Source organism: Panthera pardus, unplaced genomic scaffold (genome assembly GCF_024362965.1).
Source record: "Panthera pardus isolate Hobbes unplaced genomic scaffold, ASM2436296v1 HiC_scaffold_25, whole genome shotgun sequence".
In the NCBI taxonomy this organism is placed as follows: domain Eukaryota; kingdom Metazoa; phylum Chordata; class Mammalia; order Carnivora; family Felidae; genus Panthera; species Panthera pardus.
The window spans coordinates 50,809,963-50,829,523 of NW_026526821.1; the positions used below are offsets into that span (position 1 = coordinate 50,809,963).

General features: G+C 42.8%; 1 protein-coding gene across 1 annotated transcript in view; it reads right to left on the minus strand.

Moving 5' to 3' along the window:
* SH3RF3 (SH3 domain containing ring finger 3) overlaps positions 1-19,561 on the minus strand; it is a 375,407-nt gene that overhangs the window by 66,175 nt on the left and 289,671 nt on the right. The window contains exons 6-7 of the mRNA XM_053890489.1: positions 15,225-15,395; positions 12,919-13,163 (exon numbers count right to left, since the gene is read on the minus strand). Of these exons, the coding sequence (XP_053746464.1) occupies positions 12,919-13,163; positions 15,225-15,395 (416 nt within the window). The remainder of the gene's footprint in view (positions 1-12,918; positions 13,164-15,224; positions 15,396-19,561) is intronic.

Sequence of the window (19,561 nt, forward strand, 5' to 3'; positions counted from 1 at the left end):
GAAGCCACTGGGGTCACTTAATCAGCCTGAGGTAACCCGTGACTTGGACAGTGCTCCTGGGGCCATTTGTCTGCCTCTCCCCAGCTGTCTGAACTCTCCTTCACCCCAGCCCCCTGGCCTTGGAATGAGAAGTGGTGGCTTGGCAAGGAAAGTACAATCACTTGGGCCCGAAAGACTGCAGGGGCTGCTCTAGATTCTTCTACCAAGTCCCACACAACTCCCCTCTACCTCTGGCTTGCTTCCACATGCCTGCCACATTGCCCTGCCAAACCCAATGTAAGAGGACAGGGTGTTCCAGAAAGTTCTAAGCCTGTCTGCCAGGCAATCTCTTTGACACCCTTCCCAGTTCTCTCCCTTGTTCCCCTTCTCAGCCACTCTAGCCTCCTGGCTGCTCCCCCCAACATAGGCTCTCTGTCACCTCAGAGACTGCTGTACATACCACTCTCTTCTCCCCCAGAGAGCCACATGGCCCCTTGGTTGCTTCGGGCTGCTTCTGATCACCTCAGACACCGCCTTCTCATGGAAACCTGTCCTTGCCAACCCACCAAAAAGTGCAGGCTGCCACTCTGTGATCCCAGACCCACTTCCCCTGCTTTAATTTCCCTTTCCTCCCATGGCACTATCTGCTCTTAACAGTTTGTATGATGCACTCTTCATTATGTGTTCACTGCCCCATTACCTGTCTCCCCCCACTACAAGGTAAGCTTCACGAGGGTGGGACATTTACTGATATTTTCCAAACAGCTGGATTGGTGCCCAGAATGCAGTAGATGCTTGATAAATTTCTTAAATGAATGAACAAGTTTTTGAGAAAAGAGAACCTCAGCTAAAACATCTCTACAGATTTCACAGAATTGAACCACTGGAGAAGAAAAAAAAAAAAAACTCCATGAGAAAGAGGAGCATGACTCATCACACTGGCTCATAGAAGAAAGTAGGGTTTCATTCATGATCAGTGGGATTTAACATCAATTTTACCCACCCTGTGTCACCCAACCTCAGACTGACCTAGACTGCTATCTCTCTAGTCATCCTACTAGTTAGCAATGTCAAAGCAACCTGTACAACAGAGGCAAGCAGCTTGAGAAAATGCTATTATTGCACAGTCTCTGTTAGTCTTTGCCTCTCCTCTTTAAAGCTCTGGCAGGCTCCAGCAGTTCTGGAGTGCCTAAATACCATTGGGCCTCACTCAGTTCACTGCTATGTCATCCTGTAGGTGATTTAAAAAGAGTAGTTGAATGAATAAATGACCTATCTTACCATCAACATTGTCCATTTCTTATTCTCAAGTTTATCACTTCCAACTTCATGGATGAAATAGAACACTGGCAACTCCCCAAACTTCAGGCCAGCCTCTCTCTCAACTCATCCACATCTATACCCACCTCGCCTTCTAATCTCAAGGATATATGGTCCCAACAGGTCTACCCCTTCATGCTCATCTCAATCCTTTCTCCTGGCTCATCCCCTTCTTGCTTGTATTAAATTTATTAACTTTCCTCCTGTAATTTAATAAGTAAGTTACAGCTCTAATTTCAAAAATAGTCCTTCTACTAGCCAGTACCTCCTTTTCCTGTTTTTCTTTATATCTAGTGTCCTTGAATAGTGTCTGCTTTGGTTCTTACTTTTCACTCATTTCTTTGCATGATCTGTATTTGCTCTCATGGCAGTTTTCATCTCTGCTTTGTGTTCTGGATAAATTCCCATGTATGCCTTCCAGTGTCACTAATTCCATCTTTGGCTGTGTCTACACTTGTTCTTTCTTACTTTTTACTCATTTCTTTGTGTGATTTGTATTTGCTGTAATGGAAGTTTTCGTCTCTGCTCTGTGTTCTAGTGTCACTACTATCCATCTTTGACTGTGTCCAGTCTAGAAATTATGTCACCTATAAGGATTTTGTATTTAAAATATATTTTTTCCCTTTCCAAAATTTCAAGTTTTTTTTTCATATTCATCAGTTTCAGATTCATAGCTATCCATCTAATTTTTCCCCTTCATACACCCTGTTTTTTCTTTGTTTTTTTTGGGGGGGGGATGGTTAGATGTTATTCTTTATTTTTCCTTTTAGAGGATCTTAAATATACTGATATCAAAGACTTTTTCAGATTTCTTTCTCATTTCTCTCCCATTTCTTCAGTTTATTGGCTATCTTTTATGCGTTAGTGTTCCCCCTGTGCTTTGAGACTTCAGTATGCACACTCGTCTTGTGTATGACAGTCTTATTGCTATTTTTTCCTCAGTCTGAAGCTTCTGAATGGTACTCTGGGACCTCCCCCTCAGAACCAGCTGTAACAGGATGGTTTGAACTCTGGTCCTGTAGGAATGGTGCAGATCTTGTCTTCAGGCCAGAGCCAAACTCAGCTCCATGCCCAAGTAGCACTCTCTATTCTCTCCCATACCCCAGAGAGTAGCTCAGTAGTAACCATTCTCGAAGAAGAGACTGTAGCTGTTCAAACAATTGCACCTAGCTCTGATCCCCTGATACTCACTCACCAGGGACTTCCTGTCTATTTTCTCCTGCAGGAGTTGAAAGTTAGCCAACACTGCCTGCTTTTCATTCCAGTTAGCCAATGCTTCAATCCCACTTAATATTGTGTGTTCCATTTTGTTTAGATCCATAAAGTTCATTTGTAAAAAATTAAAAAACCCATTTCTGTGTTTAAAACAGAGAGAATAGGGGATTTCCACATGAACTCACTCTCCTATACTATCCAGGAGTCCTTCATTCACTTCTCAGTCTACTAAAATATGGTTTCTTACCTTCATTCCATCAAATATTATCTGAACAAGATCAATTATGACTCCACCTGGCAGCAAATTTAATGGACACTTTTCTGTTTTCAGAAAAAAGTATCCAATGATCTAGTGGCTTACTTTTATACCAGTATCACACTAACTTGGTTACTATCGTTTTATAATATGTCTTGAAATCAGTGTGGCCTTCCAACTTTGTTGTTCTTTTCAAGGTTGTTTTGGCTATTCTAGGTCCTTTGTATGCCTGTGTGAATTTGAGAAACAGATTACCAATTTCTACAAAAAAGCTGAGTGAGATCATGATTAGTATTCCATTGAATCTATAGGTCAAATTTTTGGAGAATAATTACTTTGACAAATTAAGTCCTCTCACTCATAAATGAAGTATATTTCTCTGCTTATTTCAGTCTTATTCAATTTCTTTCAGCAATATTTGGTAGTTTTCAGCAGACAGGACGTCCTCTTCTCTTATCAGATGTATCCCTAACTAATTTATATTTTTCATGTTATTAAAATTGCTGTCATTTTTTAAAACATCAATTTGCAATTATTCACTGGTACTATGTAAAAATAAAATTGATTTTTGTATATTAATCTTTTTTCCTGGAACCTTGCTGAACTAATTTATTAGCTCTAAAGAAAGCTTTTTGTGTGAGTGTGGGTTCCCCAGGGTTTTCTATATACAAGATCATGTTATCAGCAAATAGACATAATTTTCTCCCTTCTTTCTGATCTACATGCTTTTTATAGTTTTGTCTTGACTAACTGCTCTGACTAGAACATACAGTACAATATTGAATAGAAATGACAAGAGTGGATATCCTTGTTTAATCTTGATCTCAGAGGGAAAGTTTTTAGTCTCTCACCATTAAGTCTGAGGTTAGCTATGGTTTTCATGGATGCCCTTTATCAGGTCAAAAAGCTCAGTTCTATTTTCTCATTTTCTGACAGTTTTTAATCAGGAATGAGCATTAGATTTAAAAAAAAAACCCACATCTATTAAACTGACCATGTTATTTTTATTCTTTAGTTTGTTAATACAGTAAATTATATTGATCATTAAATGTTAATAAAAACTTGAATTCCTAGGAGAAACTCTACTTGGTCCTGATACATTATCTATTTGATTGCTTAAATTTTATTTAGTGTTTTTACATCTATATTTATGAGTGATATTGGTCTGTAGTTTTATTTTCTTTTAATGTCTTTGTCTGATTTGGGTATGAGGGTAAAGTTGGCCTTATAGAAAAAGTTAGGAAATATTCTCCCTTCTTTTCAATTTTCTGGAAGTTTCCATAGAATTGTTGTATTTTTTCCCTTAACCATTAGACATAACTTAACAATGAAGCTACTAAGGCCTGGAGATTTCTTTGTGGTAAGTTTTTAACTAACTCAATTTCTTTAATAAATACAGGCCCATTAAGGTTATTTACTTTTTTAAGTTTGTTAATTTATGTTTTTTAAGAAATTTATCCATTTTGTCTAATTTGTTGAGTTTATTGGCATAATTTTTTATAAGCCCTTATTATTCCGTAAAATCTGAAGTGATGTGACTTCTATTATTCCTGGTATTGATAATCTGTGTATCCTCTCTTTATTCTTTATCCCTCTGGCTAGATGTTTACCAGTTTTATTACTGATCTTTTCAATGAACCAAATTTTGTTTCATTGACTTTCTCAACTGTTTTTCCATTTTCTATTTCATTTATTTCCACACTGATTATTTCTGGTTCTTTTACGGTTTCTTTGCTCTTTTTATTCTAGTTTCTTAAAGTAAAACTGAGGAGATTGATTTGAGATATTTTTTTTTCCTAACATAGGTGTTTAGTGCTACAAATTTTCTCTTAAGTACTGCTTTAGTGGCATTCCACAAATTTTGATATGCTGTATTTTCATTTTCATTCATTTCAAAATGTTTTCCAATATCGCTTTTGATTTCTTCTTTCATCCATGGGTTACTTTTAAGTGTGCCATTTAGTTTCAAATATTTGGGGATATCTTTGTGTTATTAATTTCTAATTCATCTGTATTTTGGTCAGGGAATGTATTATGAAACCTGAATTCTTTTAAATTTAGAGATTTAAATATTATGGCCCAGAATGTGGTACATCTTGGTAAATATTCTGTGTGCACTTGAAAAGAATGTGTGTTTGGCTGTTGTTAGTGTAGTACTCCATAAATGTCAATTAAGTCAAGTTGGTTATAGCTTGCTATAGTGTTCTGTATTCTTACCAATATTGTCTACTTGTTCTGTCAATTATCAAGGGAAGTATTGAAATCTCTGACTATAATTGCAGATTTGTCTATTTCTCCTTGCATCTTTATCAGTAATTGCTTATACATTCTGAAGTTCTGTTATTTGGACATAAGCACTTAGTCCTCTTAATGAACTGACCCCTTTATCATTATGAAATTGCCTTTTATTTTAGTAATAATATTCTTTGTTATAAATTCTACCATGATATTAATATAACCATTTCAGACTTATTTTTAGTAGTATTAGCATGGTACATAGATCTCATTATTCATAGATGCTATATGTGCAAATTCATCTACCAGCTAAAATTGATTTGTAACCCCCAAATCAGTACCTGTGGTGCTTTTGTAGTCATTTGCAGACATGCATATACTAGCAAAAATTTTGAGTCACATTTTCCCTGCTGAAGTGCAACAGGATGAGGCTCTGCCCAGGGACAGAGATGGGAGGGAGCAGGGCAGTGCAGTGCAAGAAGCTCTGGCCCTGGGACTAACTGGACATGTTTGAATCCTGCTTATCACCTGTTAGTGGGGTGGCCTCAGGCAGTTCGCCTCTGAACCTGATTTTCTCTTTTGTAAAATAAATAGAATCTACCAGAATGACTTTTAAAAAATATTTAAGATTATAATCTTTGTGAGATATACACACATATATGCATTTCACTTAGGAGCAATGGTTCAGGATTCACTAATAGAGTGTCCATGGAAAATGTATAAAGTATAGCTACTGTGAATAATGAAAGTCAACTGTTTTTCTTGATCCTTTTACTTTTTATTGTTTTACTTATTTGTGTTTATGTATTTAAGTATTAAAATATGTTTTCTGTTAACAGCATATGGTTAGGTTTTGTTTTTGTTTTGTTTTTTAAAGAATACTTGACAATCTCTGCATTCTATTTAAAGTTGTTTAGACCATTTACATTTATTTACATGATCAGGTTTAAACCTACACTTTACTACATGTTTGCCATTTTACCCATGCATCTTTATTTCTTTTTCTCTCTTTTTGTGTCTTCTTTTGAATTAATTGGAAGTTTTTGTGGTTCCATTTTACCTCCTTTGTCAGTTTATTTGCTGCAACTCTGTTTTGATATTTAGTGCTTGCTTACATCTTTAATTTATTATAGTCTTCCTACAAGTGATTCCATAACTCTTCACACATAGTATAAAAACATACTTATCATAGTATAATAGTATGTAATAGTTTAGTATAATAGTATATTCCTCCATTCTGGTACCTTTACCATTATACATTTTACTTTTACATGTGTTTTAAATCCTTCACTGCATTGTTTTTATTTTTGTTTAAACAGTCCGTTATAGTTTAAAGGTATTTAAATAATGAGAAAAAACATATATTTATATATACAGTTTCCATTTCTTGTGTCCTTCACTCCCTTCCTACATTCACTCCCTTCAGTGTATTTCCATCTGATACCATTTTCCTTCTTCGTAAAGAATTTTGCCTAATATTTGTCATAGTGTGGGTCTGTTGGTAATGAAATCTTTTAGCTTTACTATGTGTGAATAATTATTTTGCTTTCATTTTGAAAGAAACTTCCCTGGGTATAGAATGCTAACTTGGCAGATATATTTCTTTCAGTACTTCTTTCAGTTACTCCACTATTTTCTCACTTAAGTGTTCCCAACAAGAAGTATACAGTCATCCTTATTCTTTCCTACTTTATGTAATGTAGCTTTTTTTTTCCCTTGTTGCTTTTTAAGATTTTATCACAGATTTTGAACAATATGATTATCATTTTCCTTGGTGTAGTTTTCCCCATGTTTCTTGTGCTCAAGGCCCACCAGCTGTCTTTGATCTGTGAATTTGCAGTTTAAATCAAATTTAGAATAATTTTATCTTTTATTTCTTCAAATAATCTTTCTATCTCACCCCTTTCTCCTCTACTTTGGAGATTACACATACATAAAGCCACTTGAAGTTGTCACTGCTCTATGATGCTCATTTTTAAAGTTTCTCTTTTATGTTTGTTTTTCATTTTTCATGTTTTTATTGCTATACCTTCAAGTTCATTAATATTTTTTTCAGCAATGTCTAATCTGCTACTAATTTTATCCACTGTATTCTTGATCTCACTGTAGTTTTTATATATAGAAGTTTGACTTGGGTCTTTAAGATATCTTCTAAGTGTCTACTTAATTTTCTGAGCACGTTATAATCTATGAGCACATAGTAATAAATGCAATTATAATATCTGTTTTAATCTCTGCTAATTCTAATATCTGAGTCAGTTCTGATTGGTTTATCTTGTCATTGTGGGTCATACTTCCATCTGTGTGCCTAAGAATTTTTTATTGGTATCAGATGTTGTTATTTTTATGTTGAGAGCTGGGTATTTTTGCAGTCTTAAAGATACTCTTGATCTTAGTCCTATAACACTGTTAAATTAATTGGAAACAGTTTGATCTTTTTGAGTTTGCTTTTAAGACTAGTTGGGTGGGACTAGAGCAGTGCTTAGTCTAGGGACTGAGGCAAGGTCCTTCTGCATAGACGACTCAATGCCCCGCAAACTGTTTTTCCATCTGGCTTGTGGAGCAGGCACTATTTCCAGTACTTTGTGAATGCTGGACACTGATAGCACTGATCCTTGCTCTCATAGTTTCCCTGGCTTTGTATAGTTTCTTCACATGCATATGCTGATTACTTCTCAGCAAACTACTCAAGAGGACACCCTGCATCCTTTGAGGTTTTCTTCCTATGCAGCCCTCTCTCCTCTCTAGGTTTTGACCTTCAAACTCCAACCACCTTCATCATCCAGACTCTCACTCCACATCCTCACTTCAGGAAGCCCTCTGGCCTCCATGTTGTTACTGCTCCCTGTGCCACAGTCTGGAACTTCTCTCCAGGCAATAAGCTGGGGCACACCTCATGTCCCATTATCATGGATGATTTTCCAATGTCTGACATCTTGCAAACGGTTGTTCTTATAAATTGTTTCTGGTAGAAGGGCAAATCCTGTCCTCACTACATTAGGTCGGTCATAAGCAGAAGTTTAGCTTTATCCTTTAGATACAAAACTGTGATTCTATCTATTATTTAAAACCCTCTAATGTGCCCCAATGGCCTTAGCATAAAAACTGAAATTCCATGACATGGTCTAAAGGAACCTCCATGATCTTCCTCTGCTTACCTTTCAGCTGTGCCACAGGCACTCATTCTCTTTCTTTGTCCTTCCACACACTTCCACCTCACCTCACCCCCTGCTGCATGCTAAGCTCTACCTAGCTTTAAGATCTAAAATTAAATTTTGCCTCTTCAGAGAAAATGTCACTAACACCCTAGCCTTCTCCTTCCATGCCTTTTGTTTTAGTCACATCAAAACAAATAAAGTTACCCAAAATAGAAACTCCGGTATTTCTCATTGCCATGTCTTTGTCCTTGCTAGAATTCTATTTGTGCTTTGTCTGCTCAGATAGTTCCTATTTGTACTTTAAGAATCAAGGCAGGATCACCACCTCTTGAAAACTTTCCATTCTCTCATTTTCCTCCCCAGTCTGAATTACATATCTCCCCTCCATGCTTTCTTAATACCCTCTGGATACCTCCACTACAGTGCTTTTCAAACTCTATGGAAAGAATTTGTTTCCTTGCCCTTCTAACTGGGTGTAAAAATAGGGTCTATAGGTTCTTCTCTGTACTCCCAGAGCCTAGCAGAGTGCCTTGCATGTATCTACCTCTCTTTCATCTTTTTGTTTGTTGGTTGGTTGGTTTTTTTGTTTGTTTGTTTGTTTGTTTTTGTTTTTTTGTTTTTTTTTTTTTTTTTTTTTTTTTTTTTGCTAATGAATAAATGGCTGTACAAGGCTCTTGCCCCTGCTAAACACTGATATGAGGTTGTGTGGACACTGGCACTTTACAGGGAGAGCTCTGCCCTTGGAAAAAAGAATCACATTAATCAAGCAGAACAAATCATATTGGATGCTATGGCCAATGCAATTAAGCCTTTGTCAAACTGCCTGACTTTGGCTCAAGATGAGAACATTGATGAAACGCCTCTCAACTGCCTGGGTTGGGGTCTGCTGAAATGGGCAATTACTGCAGTGAACAATCCATTACTTGTACTGTCAACAGTGTGCTTTTTCTCTCTAAATGCAGAATGAAGTGGAAAATGCTATGGAAACTCAGTGGCATTTAATTTACTGATGTGATGTGGTAGGAGCCATTCTTTAACTTGACTGTAACAGCAATAGTGTGGGGATAAGTATGAGGTTGGAAGGCATTGAGGAAACCGTTCTAAACATCCTGTGCCTCACTTTTCCCGTATGTAAAATTAGTCTGATGGAAGAGAATGCTTGTCACACCATGGTGGTTACTATGGTGATCAATGACTGAGATGCAACGTTGTACTGCCCCTAGCCATGCCAATTTCTTTCAATTCTGCTTGTTATTCCATAGAGGGAGAAATGACTGGCAGGTCTCATTTTATTCTTTAAACTGGGAAAGTTGCTAGCAAGGCATGGCTTAGAAAGGACATCATACTGGGGCACCTAGGCAACTCAGTTGGTTGGGTGTGTGACTCTTAGTTTTGGCTCAGGTCATGATCTCGCAGTTGTGAGTTCGAGCCTGGTGTAGGGCTCTGCGCTGACAGCATGGAGCTTGCTTGGGATTTTCTCTCCCTTGCTCTCTGCCCCTCCCCCTCCACACTCTCTTTCTCCCCCTCTCTCTCTAAAATAAATAAGTAAACTTTAAAAAGAAAGAAAGACCATCATACTGGCATTTTGTGCAAATAACCCTGGGCTGCCGTGCCAGGATATTCATTCTCAGTGAGGAACAGGGCTCCCCAACCTCTCTACATTGTGGTGCACATAGAAGCATGTGTCGTGCACACTGGGGTTAGTGGATGAGATGTTTATAGCCAGAAGGGACATGGCCTGGGACTTTAGCTGCCCCAGGTCCTGCCCGGGTGCTCCAAGGGTCAAGGTCAGAATCTCGGTATACTTCTGACCTGTCTGGCACATCAGTTAGGAAGTTCTGCTGTGGGCTCAGTCAACCACTTCGCCACTACAGTGGCTGTGTCTCTAGCTAGAGGCTACCAATAAACACCATCAGATGAACTTAAACCATTCTATGAGTATAGTTGCTTGGGAGGTAATTGTTGGGGGCAAGAGGGCTGGCACCAGATAATATTGCTGCAGAGCTCCTTTAGTATAAAGACAACTAGTTATTCACCATGGGGCAGAGTTGTAAAAACAGAACTTATCTTGGTTAATTTAAGCAAAACAGACATATATGAAAGACTCTTAAGCACTTACAGAGTCTCTGGGATGGCAGAGTCAGTCTTGGAGGCTCAATAGCCAAGGCAGTGCCAACCCCACCCACGAGGCTCCCTTGGTGCAGATCTCATTGCTGCTGGAAATAAACACTATCCAGAATGAGGCTGCACACTGGACACCAGATTTCCACCTTATACTTACTGATGACTGGGCCCTGGACACCATAAGTCTACCCTGCACCCACTGATGACTGGCACTGGACACTAGAAGTCTACTCAGCACCCACTGATGACAGGGCACTAGACACCAGATGTCCACCCTCCTGCCCCTGAAAAGCTGGATGTTTTCACCACTATCTTCTCTCTTAAAAAGGATCCACACAGCCCCTCATGTTTGTGGCTTCTGAATGTAAGTCACATGCAAGCATGACTACCCCAGCATTTAGGTCATATGTCTGCCCCTTATCTACAAGGTAAGCTGGACTGGCAGGGCCAGCCTTCTACCACGGTGAGGTGGGATTCATACACGAGATAAAAGCCCCATGTAATGATGCTGATCCAAATCAGCCTGTGGGTCACAGCGTGCCAGCATCCACTGCACTTTGCAAAACTACATGTCATTGTCTTCCACCATAAACCAGTCCCTTCTGGTTTCTTCTAGACCAGGGCATGCCATCGTCATTCTCCCAGTCACTAGTCCAGAAACTTGGTAGCTGGACTTGGTTCCTTCTTCTGCCTGAGCATCAGCCCATTTCCAAGTCATAACCATACTGACTCCTAAATGTCTTGTCATTTGCCTCAATTCTGCATTTCCCTGTGACCTCTCACCTGAGGACAGCAACACCTTTCTAGTGGCTCCCAGCCTCAGGCTGCCCCACACCAGCTCTTCCTCCCTATCATGCCTGGTAATATTTGGTCAAGTTCCATCCCTCTCATGTAAAAGCTCTTGGGGGGTCCCCACTGCCTTCATGAGAAAATTCAATCCCCTGGATCCTTTGGTAATAATTTATATATTTTTTTTGGACCCTCATACATTGAATACTCTATTAATATTATTATTCTCTAACAGAAGAATAAAAGTAGCTACAGGTACTGAATACACACTAGATATGCCATGCTAGACAATCCTCATTGTCCCTGGAGGTAGGTGCCATTTTACAGAGGAAGAAACTGAGGCAAGCAATCATAATGGCAGCCCAGCATTCAAACACAGATCTCAATCTCAAGCCTTCAATCAGACATGTGTTTACTCTGTCTTCACTGAACTGCTTGCAGCTGTTTGCACAAGATGTGCTCTCTGTCACTTCTGTTAACTTGACTATTCCTTTCTTCCTGCTTCAAATGGCACCCTTCTTTGTTTCCCTACCCAAGTGTTACTTTGCTGCCTCCTCTGAGGATCCTTTCCCAGTCTCCCACCTCGTCATCACCAAGTGTGCATGCTGAACCCTCCATCAGCACCCAAATCCTTCCTAGCACCACTATTCCCTGATGGTCCATGAGAGCTGAGAGCAGGGACAGCGTCCTGTTCTGTCAGTGGGCATGCTGAACGAATCAGACTGTCCTCTAAAACACTCAGTAGTGCATATCTCATTCTAGGATTGTAGCATGGTCTTGATAGCTCTTGCTGCCACACACAAGCCTGGACTGGCACCAGTACGGGAATGTGCAGGCCAACTTCCCCAAAGAGTAATAAGCAGGTTGGTGGGTGGACAGCCACCCTCTTGTTCCATTAGCCTTCCCACCCTCTTGTTCCATTAGCCATGACTCGGAAGAAAATATGGCCCCTGCTGTGCTAAGTATTATCCCCACTTTTCACACTTGAGAAGATGCCTCCTAGAGCACTTTTAATGGGCCATCTCCTGGCTGGCTAGATTCTAAAAAATCATGTATTTTATTGCTCCAAAGAATTTACATATTTCGTCCTTTAAGCCTTACTTTGAGAGGAAGATAGATGGTTTCTGAGAGAGTAAGGCTGGGGTGGAGCAGGAATTCTGTGTCATTTAAATGAAAAGTCAGAGTTACACTCTCTCATCCTGGGTTCCTTCACTGCACAGTGAAGGGAAGGTGACTGGGGTGGGCTCCCAGTTCCTAATGGCTCAGTGCTAAGCTTCCAAGCGAGAGTGTTTACCTTCTTTCTGCCTATAAGATCCACCTCATAACTTTTTCTTCATCTCACACCATACTAAGATTTTCCTTAAACGATGTCAGCCTGGCTATTGATAAAGTTGGCATGAAGGTGAAGGGTCAGTGACCATCACTGCTTCTAGCTTCAAAGCATTTCAGAAAAAGGGCACTCTGGCTCTGCGTGGTAAGAAGCTGCCTAGCTGGAAAGCCCCCGATCAGGTGTCCTGCACATGGAAGGCCCGTGCAGCTGGCCCAGCCACCTCATAGGGGCCGTCCAAAGGTGCCAGTGCTCATCTTATTAGTTCATGCACTCCTCTTGCTACAATGAAATGTATAAATATTTGTGAACTGTCTAACCCATTTTTTTTTGCCAGGACAGGGTAATATAAGTCAATACTACATTTCCTAAAGATTAGCAGAAGCTTAGGATTATGATAAGCAAATACGACTTGTCCCATGTTGGACTGCTTGAAACCTAGGTCATAATGTTTCTTACAAGAACCACTTGTCAAATTTTCCCGCAGAGTGAGGTCTCAGGAGCCTGGCACGTACCTGTGGGGACGGTGCCCCGGGCTTGGCTGGTGGCCGGCTGGGCTGTGTGCCGCAGACAACTGCCCACTGGGGGGGCGGCTGCCTGGTGCTGGGCCTGGGGTGTGGTGAGGGGAAGGGCCGGCCTCGTGGCAGTGGCTGGGCTGCTCAGGCTTCCACCACCTGGGTGGATGGTTGTGGCCATCCCTTTGGCCAGTGGAGACCCTCCAACATTATTCCGGGGTGCCCCAGCCCCTCCTACCGGAGCCCTGAGGAAATAAAGCAGAATCCAGTCAGGTGAAGTCACAGATGAAACCACACAATATAGGCCATCAATAAAGGCCCATTCATACCTTCTGGCTGTGAGAGGTGAAGCCACATAGCCCAGGGCATAAACACTAAAACAATGCTGAGATAATCCCCTAAGCGATGCCCAGAGCTCAAACTTGGCAGTGGGGGACCCTTTGTAAAACCTTCATGGGGGTTCACTTTCAATATAAATAGTTAAGAAACAGCAAAAGAACCCTAAGAACCAGTGATGATCCCAATCAATCAAATATTTTGTACCAGAACTACTGCCTTGATTCATTTTAGTAAACAGCTGTGTCTGTCCCCAAATACATCCAGAAAGAGTGACTGAGCTGGCCACAGCCAAGGCTTGGACACATCTGGCATGTGGTGGGATGGCAAGGACCCATCTCCCTCTGGACATGGCCACTTTCTTGTTTCTGCTGGCTTCTGGGAAAGAGCACAGACAAACCACATCCTTCTGAGAGATGTCAGGGAACTTGCAGTTTCATACCAGAAATAGATGCCCTTTCACCTCAGAGTTTCCAGATGAAATGAGTTTCCAGTGTTTAAGAAATACAAGAGAAACACAGCCACTCTGAAAATGGGCTTTAGCCCTTTGACCTCTGAGTACTTGCACCAAACTCACGCACTGGCAGTGAGCATGAAAGATATGGCAGAATCTGGGAACTCGGAAGCTGCTCTGGGTTCAGTTTCAGGGATCAAATGTCCTCCATTTGTTTAAGATCTGGGTAAACTCCCCTTATGTCCTCTCAGAGTCTCATTCATGAGGGTCAGAACAGGCACTGCCAGGCCCGTCACCAGGTGGGGTGCTTCACTCCTTGAGGCTCAGTACCACTGGGCCATGACTTCGGTCAGGGATGGCCTGAGCCACCACTAAATCAGGGCTTCCGTGAGAAGAAAGGCCTCCTGGAAAAGGACTCAGCTGTCGAGGGACCGACAGCACCTTTCTTTCTTAGCCCCTATAGTTGCCATGAAATTAGCCTCTAGCAAGGAACTCCATCAGTGAGCCAGCCAAAGCCATGAATTTTTTTAAAAAATTCACATCAGCTACCTGTTGAACTCACTTTTACCCTAGGGAAAAAACTGTAAAAATTGAATAAAGTGGGCTCACAAATTATGGGTCTTTCCAAGAAGGGCCATCGGATGCTGTGACAAGCAAGCCTATGTCATGGCCAGCACTGCTCCTCTGGGTGCCCTGGAAAGTATGAATCAGTCTAGTGATCAGTGCAAGGTCTAGGCATTATTTGTTTATTTTAATGGCAGTCTTTTCCCCGAGAGAGAAGGAATCCAGGGCTGTGCCCAGGAACGGTTTCCACAACTGAGACTGACAAATGAAATCAACAGTGGACCCCTTATCTTAATGGAAAAATCTCAGACAACTCCAGGTAACCTCTTGAGCAAAATTTTTAATTCCATTATCTGTTTTATAAAAATGATATAACAGGAAATCTGTAAATGACAGGAAAGCACAAGAAGAAAAATTTGAATTACTCTTAATACCATCACTCAATAACAACTGTTAGCTTTTGAGAATATGTTTTTCCCTTGTGTATATACATAGGTGTGTGAGTTTTATGTATACCAGGTTTATGTGTGTGACACACACACACACACACACACACAACCAGTTGTACAGACACTGTATGCACAGGCACAGGTACATGTGTGCACACACACACAAGATCTCACTCTCCTGGGGACCTTCCAATTTCACTTTGTGCTGCTGCCCTGAGTCCAGCTCATTCTGCTGGCATCTTCTCCCCTCACAGCCAGTGCCTGCTAAAGGAATGACAAGCAAAACCTAATTCGTAAGGTGAAAAGCTGGCCATGTAGAACCCTTGCTCAAGGGGAGTTCTGAGCTCACGGGGCAAAACCTTGTGGGCAGGGGCACCCTTGCTGACTTCTGGACTGTGTTTTTGGCTTGCCCAGACCACAGCATGATTTTCAGGCAGTAACCAGTTGCAGGGGAATGTGGGTAGTGTGTTCCCCCCTCTCCCAGGCAGCGACACCTGCCTCACCTGGAGACGGGAGTCACGTAGTTTCCTGGGAACACCCCAGACAGCCCAGTCCTCAAGGATGTCCCCTTGAACCAGCCGTCCTGACACTTCTCTAGGACGCGGTACATCTCGCCCTTTCGCAGCTCCAGCTCGTCGTTCTTCTGGGGCTTGTAAGCATAGAGCGCCAAGTACCTATAGGCAGAAGAGTAGGGCCAAGGATAAATGATGGCTGGGAGGGGTGGTTATAGGCCATCTTGTATCACCTGGGTCACATGTGGGCTCATCTTTGGATGAACCCAACCTAAAAAGGGACTAGCTGATGCCTGTGGGGGCTTGTGCACACCGTGCCCAACCTACTCTTTGTGATAAACCATGGTGCAGGGAAGGCGGTGTACTCAGCACTGCTATTGCACACCTAGAGAACCAGGTCCTGAGAGGTACATGCAGGAAGGAGAAAGACTTTGCCTCTTGTGCCTAAAACCCAGGTCACCCCACAGCCCTGCAGTGGCTGACCTGGGCAGGCAGGTATGTGATACCACCTTCCAGTCCTACAGCTCAGTGAGCCTCCATGACTCATCCAAGGCTGAGGGATATGCCAGAGGATGTGCCAGAACAAGACCACAGGTCTTTGGGCCCCAATTTTTTCTTCTACTCTGCATACTATTTCTAAAGCCTGATGTTCTGAGCAAGAGAAAACTAAGAATGAAGCAGGTAAGTCTTGGGCTGGGTTCCCTCATTTCATCTAACTGGGTCCTGGCTTAACCTGCCTGGTCCATTCAATCAGTCTGAGCTGGAAGATACCTCAAAGGTCCTTTTAGATAAAAAGAAGTCTAGTTAGGGAATTATTGGTTGCATTCTTCCTTGTAATATTTGTGCCATGGCTAATTATTTAAATTCTACTTTTCTTTTAAGCCTATCTGAATACAAATGAAGAACAAACTCAGTGGTGTAAATCCTGGCCTAGGGTTTAGAAGTTGTGCCCGTAACAGCCTATGATCCTAGTGACCCATATCACTAGGTATTTGACAACCTCAATATACAACCCCACAGGGCACTTGCAAGGACTGGATACTTGTAAAATGCTTTGCTACTGTGGGCGTTTGGGTAGGTTGGTTTTAAATTGATAGAGAGAACCATATCAGGCAACTATGTTGTTCACAAGAGGCAGGAGGAAGGCTGATGAGGCTTCAGCTCAATGAGAAATAAAAGATGATTTTTAAAGAAATGTCATCTCTTGGATCTTCTACCAGGATGGATGGCTGGGTGGGTATGTTGACCCTTCCCAGGACTGTAGGCTCTAGGGGCTGGAGGACATTCACAGGTCTCTGGGGATCTGAGGAGGGTCATAGACCCCCAGAACACCCTTCTGACCCTGGGAAGGGCCTTCTCAGTATGTGAATACAGAAATGAGACATGACTCACTAGGGTTCAAGCAAGAAGAAAGGAGGACCTGAGTCTCAGAGGGCCAGTGAGGAACATGCTAGAACAGAATGAGAACCTGTAAAGATGTCTTGGCCCTAACATAAAGTAAGGGAAAATAAGATAAAACAACATAAAACCTGCCACCCCTTTCTAATCCCTGACCCTAAACACTACAAGTGCCTCTGTTTCAGTCAGTGGAAGCCTTGACTGGTTTATTTCCTTTCTTTACAGGTTGGCACCCTCCCCCCTTCCCTTAGGGATAAAAGGATGGCTTAAATCTTTATTTCTCTCTGTTTGAAAAGATAAACATTGGCAACTAGCAAGGACTCTGGGCTTCAGAGAGGATAAAGGAAGCCATCACCGGAGGGGACACTCTTGCCTATCATGGGCGAAAAGATTCAGGTTTTCAGCGCAATGCCTGGGTGACAAAGAGAACCCAGGATATCATCTGTCTGTTTTCACATCTGATGACTCACAGGAGCTCTTTGATGGTGACAGAGGAACGACCACAAACAGGAAAGTCACATGACAACTGCATTTGCGCCAGGGAAGCCTGAATGCTCTTTAACCACTTGGGGGCGGGCAGCCTCACGTGGGGAGTTGCAGCTTGGGCTTGGGCAAGGGCAGGCTGAAAACAAGGGGAAAGGGGAAGTGCAGGCTGGGGCCTTGGGAGGCTTGGAAACAATGACAGCGATGCACACCTTTTTGGGCCTGCTCCCAAGCAAAGGTAACTGAAGCATAAATCCTGTTTGTTTGCTTCCTTCCACCTCTTCATGATGTGAGAACAATCTTTTCGATTCTGTGGCCAGTGAATACACAGTGGCCAGGAGCACAGTGCCAAGCTGGGGGTGCTGTCTCCTTGGGATGTGTGTGTATACAACATGGACCTCAGCAAACAATCACATTGGTCAAGGAGGGAGGAACTGCATGCTGCCTTTGTTCCCTTCATGACAGGCACTGGGCTCACATCTCAGCTTGGCCAACAGGGAGGGGCACCCACATCTATTGCACCCACTCCTGGGGCCTGTGCAGAGCCTGGAGGCCCATACAAAGTAGTGACGCCACCACATGAGGCCCACCACTGGCCTGTGCCCTACCAGCTGCCTCCTCAACCTTCAGGCCCAGGAGGAGACCAAGTCCCATGTGTCTTGGGCACAACCTCCTCCTCACCCTGGCCCACTGGCTGTCCGAGGACTGGGTCAGTGGGCCATCACCTAGTGTTTTGGGGTGGGGCTTCATGGTTTTCTGCCCACTTGGACACTGCCTGATGGAAGATCCCTTTTCCAAAGGTCGCTTTCACACACAGAGGTTCAAGGTTGGCTGAGCTCCTCAAGGAGGGCACCATGTTGGAGAGTTTAAATGCCTTGCTCTTCCACTCTTATCTCCCCACCTGTGGGGAAGAATCCTGAGCAGTTAAATCTTCCTATGAGAGGAAGTGGCAGATCATCCTGTCCTCAGCTGGGATCCTGGCAAGAGGCAGCCACCTGCTACCCTGTGGCACATCTACCTCCTAAGGAGGGTGACGGCCAGTGCAGAGGGAGCCCAGTTCAGCCCAGAGGAAGGGGACTACATGTATGCATCTCTAGCTGGGGTTCCCAGAAAACCTTGGCTCAGGGAAGCTCTACACCAAGGTGTCCCCCATATATTCTAAATTTGCACTGACTTTCCCCTCTATCTGGGGCTCTCATCTCTCCCCCTGCTGTCCTCCACTCCCTACTATACTATATGCTCCACAAGGATAGAGATTTTTGTATGTTTTTTTCACTGCTGTATGCCCAGGACCAGAATGCGTCTGGTACATAGTATACTCCAAATAATACTTGTTAAAAGAACAATAAAATAGGGGCTCTGGTTTTGAGACTCTGATGAAGACTGCTGAAGGAAAGTGTGTGTGTCTATGTGTGTATCTGCATGTGTGTGGGCATGTACTGAAACTGTCTCATATGGCCCCAAAGTCTGCCGGCTGACCTTGAACACAAAAACAAGCACAGAACAAACAGGTACCAGTTTTCCTCATTCAGGAAGTCCATTCAGTATGGAGTTGGGAGGACTGTGCCAGGAGGGGTGGGCACCATGGAGAGGCAAGAAAGGGCAGAAAAGACAGGGCTGCAGGCTGTGGGTATCTAAACAGTGAGGAGAGGAATGAAAAGGAGAAGCAGAGGGTATACAACAGGGCAAGATGGCAGAGAGAGCTGAGTCCAACCAGGAGAGAGCTGAGCTGCCCTGGAAGAACCTGGATAGACAGAAGCAAGCAGAGAAGGCAGTGAGCCGGGGGAGAGAGGGAAACAACTGAGGCACAAGGCATGCGAAGGGGTGAGAGGTGAGTCAAAGAGGGAAGTAGAAACTGGAGTCAAAAAACTTCTATTAACAGAGTTTCCAAACCAGCTAGTCCAGCCCTTGGGGGGTGAAGGAGCCATCTAAACAGGGCACTGTGGACGGCCTAGACAAAGGTAGCTTTGATGGGGTGGGGGGACTTTCTCTTTGCTCTTTAATCTATCTTTGAAGCTCCTGGGTCAAGGATGACTTCCATGTGCCACCTGCACTGTCCATCTGCTCAGTGGAGTTTGAAGCTATGGAGGGAGGGGGGGCAGGGGACACCTGCCCAATTGTGAGCTGGCCCTGCCAGAGAGAGGATAGACCCCAGGCGAGTGTGTAAGGTTCATGTTGGCACAGCAGCCCAAGGACCAGGACCTGCACTTGCCCACACCTGGCTCAGTGAGTGATGTCCATTATCACCCAACCTCCACAGCAGGAGTTGGATACACACCCGATTTAAAAAAGAAAGCAATGTTACCAAGTGTGACAAACACTCCATGAACCATATGAACTGCCTGGTAGTGATGTTTGTGATCTTGGGGGACTAGACCTCAAATAATTGAAATTTAATTGTCTTTAGGGAAGGAGCCGATTATCCTTCCCTCAACATTTGAGGATCC